We start from the raw sequence: 3,683 nt of genomic DNA on the forward strand, positions 1-3,683 counted from the left end.
TTTGTTCTTAACTTTCTTACTTGCCTATCGAGAATTTCTATAGGTACCTCTTCATAAGTCAAGACTTCCTTTAATTTCTATGGTGTCGGCAGGTATTATATGCGACTCATCATGAATGTATTTCCTAAGCTACTTTTCCCTTCTTTACTGTAATCTCATAAGGTCCGATAAATCTAGGACTAAGTTTTCCTTTCTTACCAAACCTCATAACTCCTTTCATTGGTGAAACTTTCAAAAACACCTTGTCACCAAGCATTAACTCTAAGTCACGATGCCACTTGTCATAATAGGACTTTTGACGACTCTGAGCCGCTTTTAGTCTTTCTCTAATTAGCTGAACTTTCTCTAAGGCCTCACAAACAAGCTCTGGACCGATCAACGATACCTCTGCTAGTTCAAACCAACCCACTAGAGACCTACATCTTCGCCCGTACAACACTTCATAAGGAGCCATATCAATGCTGGCCTGATAGCTGTTATTGTAAGCAAATTCTATAAGTGGAAAGTGATCATTCCAATTACCTCCAAAATCTATAACACATGCTCGCAACATATCTTCGAGAGTTAGAATGGTCCTTTTTGCCTGGTCATCAGTTTGTGGATGGAAAGCGATGCTCAAATTGATCTTGGTACCTAATCTTTTCTGAAATACCTGCCAAAAATGCATCGTGAACTGAGGGCCTCTGTCAGATATGATTGAAACTGGAGTACCATGCAATCAGACTATTTCTTTGATGTACATCTGAACATACTTCTCTGCGGAATCTCTCATCTTTACTGGTAGAAAATGCGCGGACTTTGTCAGTCGGTCTACAATAACCCAAATTGAATCATGCTTACTGTATGTGCGAGGTAGATCTAGTACGAAATCCATATTAATCATCTCCTATTTCCAATGTGGTATCTCTATATCTTGAGCTAGGCCACCAGGCCTCTAATGCTTGGCTTTGACTTGCTGGCAATTCAAACATTTAGCCACATGATCTGCTACTTGCTTCTTCATGCCTTTCCACCAATACAACTCTTTCAAGTCCTAATACATTTTGGTAGCTCCTGGGTGGATAGAGTACTCGAGCTGTGAGCTTCTTCCATTATGGCCTTTCTAAGATCATCTACATCAGGCACACATAATCGATCATTCAACTTTAGCACTCCATCACTTCCTAGAGTGAAAACAGTAATTTCTTGTTTCTGACTCCTTCTTTTAACTTCACTAGATACGGATCTTCGTCTTGCATAGCCTTAACATGCGCAACAAGAGAGGATTGCGCTAAGGCATAAGCAGTTATACCTCCTTCCTCAGTCTCATCCAATCTAATTCCATCATTTGGTAGTTTTTAAATTTCTCAACCCAAAGTTCGCCTTTGTACTACAAGATGGGCCTGGACACCCATTGACTTCCTACTAAGTGCATCTACTACCACATTAGCTTTGCCCAGATGATAAAGGATATTTATGTCATAATCTTTCAATAGCTCGAGCCATCTTCTCTGTCTCAAATTTAACTCTTTCTGCTTGAAAATGTACTGGAAGCTTTTGTGATCTATAAATACTTCACAATGCTCTCCATATAGGTAGTGTCGCCATTTCTTTAATGCAAACACCACTGCTACAAGCTCAAAGTCATGTGTGGGGTAGTTCTTCTCATAATTCTTTAACTGCCTGGAAGCATAAGCAATAACTTTTCCATCTAGCATAAGAACACACCCAAAACCAACTCTAGAGGCATCACAATACACTGTGAACCCACCCGAACCTGTCCGCAAGATTAACATAGGTGCAGTGGTCAATCTCTTCTTTAACTCTTGAAAACTCTGCTCACAAGCGTCTGTCCACTGGAACTTAACAGCTTTCTGAGTCAACTTACTTAATGGAGTTTCCAGTGAGGAAAATCCCTCCACAAACCTTCTATAGCTAACCCCAAGAAACTTCTGATTTTGGTTGGTGTTGTCGGCCTTGGCCAGTTCTTGACTGCTTCTGTCTTATGAGGGTCTACTTTTGTGCCTTCACTAGATACCACGTGGCCTAAGAATTCCACTGACTACAACCAAAACTCACATTTTGAAAACTTGGCATAAAGCACATTCTCCTTCAAGGTCTGCAAGGCTATCCTGAGGTGTTCTGCATGCTCATCCTTGCTCTTAGAGTATACCAAAATATCGTCTACAAACACGATAATAAAGGTATCAAGGAATGGCTTGGAAACTCTGTTCATGAGGTCCATGAATGCAGCTGGAGCATTTGTCAACCCAAAGGATATTACTAGAAATTCATAGTGCCCGTAGCGAGTTCTAAAGGCTGTTTTAGATATATCCTCTTCTCTGATTCTCAACTGATGGTACCCGACCTCAAGTCTATCTTTGAAAAGTACTTTGCACCCTGAAGTTGATCAAATAAATCATCAATTCTTGGTAGTGGGTTCTTGTTCTTAATGGTAACTTTATTCAACTACCGATAGTCGGCGGACATTCTAAGAGACCTATCTTTCTTCTTGACAAACAGGACTGGGGCACCCCACGGTGAAACACTCGGCCTAATGAAGCCCTTGTTAAGAAGGTCTTTCAACTGTTCTCTCAACTCATTAAGTTCTGCTGGAGCCATCCTATAAGGAGGTATAGACATAGGCTGAGTGCCTGGCATGAGATCGATGCCAAAGTCTATGATTCTTTCAGGAGGAAGTCCGGGAGGGTGATCTGGGAAAACTTCTGGAAATTCTCTAACAACTGGCACAGACTGAAGAGCTGGTGGTTCTGATTCTGCATTAATGATGTGAGCCAAATAGGCAAGACACCCCTTGCCGATCATTCATTGTGCCTTAAGGCAAGAAATAAACTTACCTACAAGCAATGCTGAACTGCCCTTCCACTCAAGACTTCTTCATTTGGAAATTGGAACCTGACTATCTTGGCACGACAATCTAACATGGCATAGCAGGAAGACAACCAATCCATACCCATGATCACATCGAAATCCACCATTTCTAACTCTATGAGATTGGCCTCGGTGCTGCGACCTTGGACTGAAACTATACAACCTCTATGAATCTTATGGCTTCCACTGACTCGTCAACTGGAGTAGATACTAGGAATGGCTCACTAAGTTGTTCAGGTTCTAGCCTGAGGTTAATTGCAAAGTATGGAGTCACGTACGAAAACGTTGAACCTGGATCAATTATGGCATAAGCATTATGTGAGCAGACTAGAAGTATACCTATAATAACTTCTGCAGATGCCTCTGCACTCTGATGATCAAGTGTAGCAAACAAACGGGGTTGTCCCCCTCCCTGAGTAACTCGATCTGCACCTCTTGTGGTCCCATGCCCGGTCTGATTATGAGAACCACGAGCCTGAGGTAGTGCAATTGTAGTAGCTGAGGAACTAGAAGGACGAGCTGATCCCCCACCGAAATTACATCGCAACTTTGGGCAGTTTGCCTTGATATGACCACTGTCCGAAATGATAGCAACTGTGAAACCCGAGCTTGCAATGACCTAAATGTTACCGCTTACATGTACCAAAAAGACCTTGTTGTTGTGAATGTTACTCAGCATGACTCTGGCTATATGAGGATGATGTCCTAATATTCTGATTATGGCGGGACTGGTTTCCATAACTCAGAGTACGTCTGAAAGAAGCCCCACCACCTGACTAATGACTGGACTGAGCTGGTGCTAATGACTTCTT

General features: G+C 42.1%; 1 protein-coding gene across 1 annotated transcript; it reads right to left on the reverse strand.

Moving 5' to 3' along the window:
• Window positions 1-241: 241 nt before the first annotated feature.
• LOC109206936 lies at window positions 242-2,978 on the reverse strand (the record flags this gene model as incomplete). The annotated part of the gene is made up of 8 exons (XM_019369808.1): window positions 2,954-2,978; window positions 2,634-2,756; window positions 2,084-2,232; window positions 1,906-2,041; window positions 1,757-1,814; window positions 1,222-1,314; window positions 753-810; window positions 242-652 (listed from the first exon to the last, which is right to left on the reverse strand). Coding segments are annotated over exons 1-8 (1,053 nt in total), but the record flags the coding sequence as incomplete, so codon positions are not given.
• Window positions 2,979-3,683: the final 705 nt, after the last annotated feature.

Source organism: Nicotiana attenuata, unplaced genomic scaffold (genome assembly GCF_001879085.1).
Source record: "Nicotiana attenuata strain UT unplaced genomic scaffold, NIATTr2, whole genome shotgun sequence".
Lineage (NCBI taxonomy): Eukaryota > Viridiplantae > Streptophyta > Magnoliopsida > Solanales > Solanaceae > Nicotiana > Nicotiana attenuata.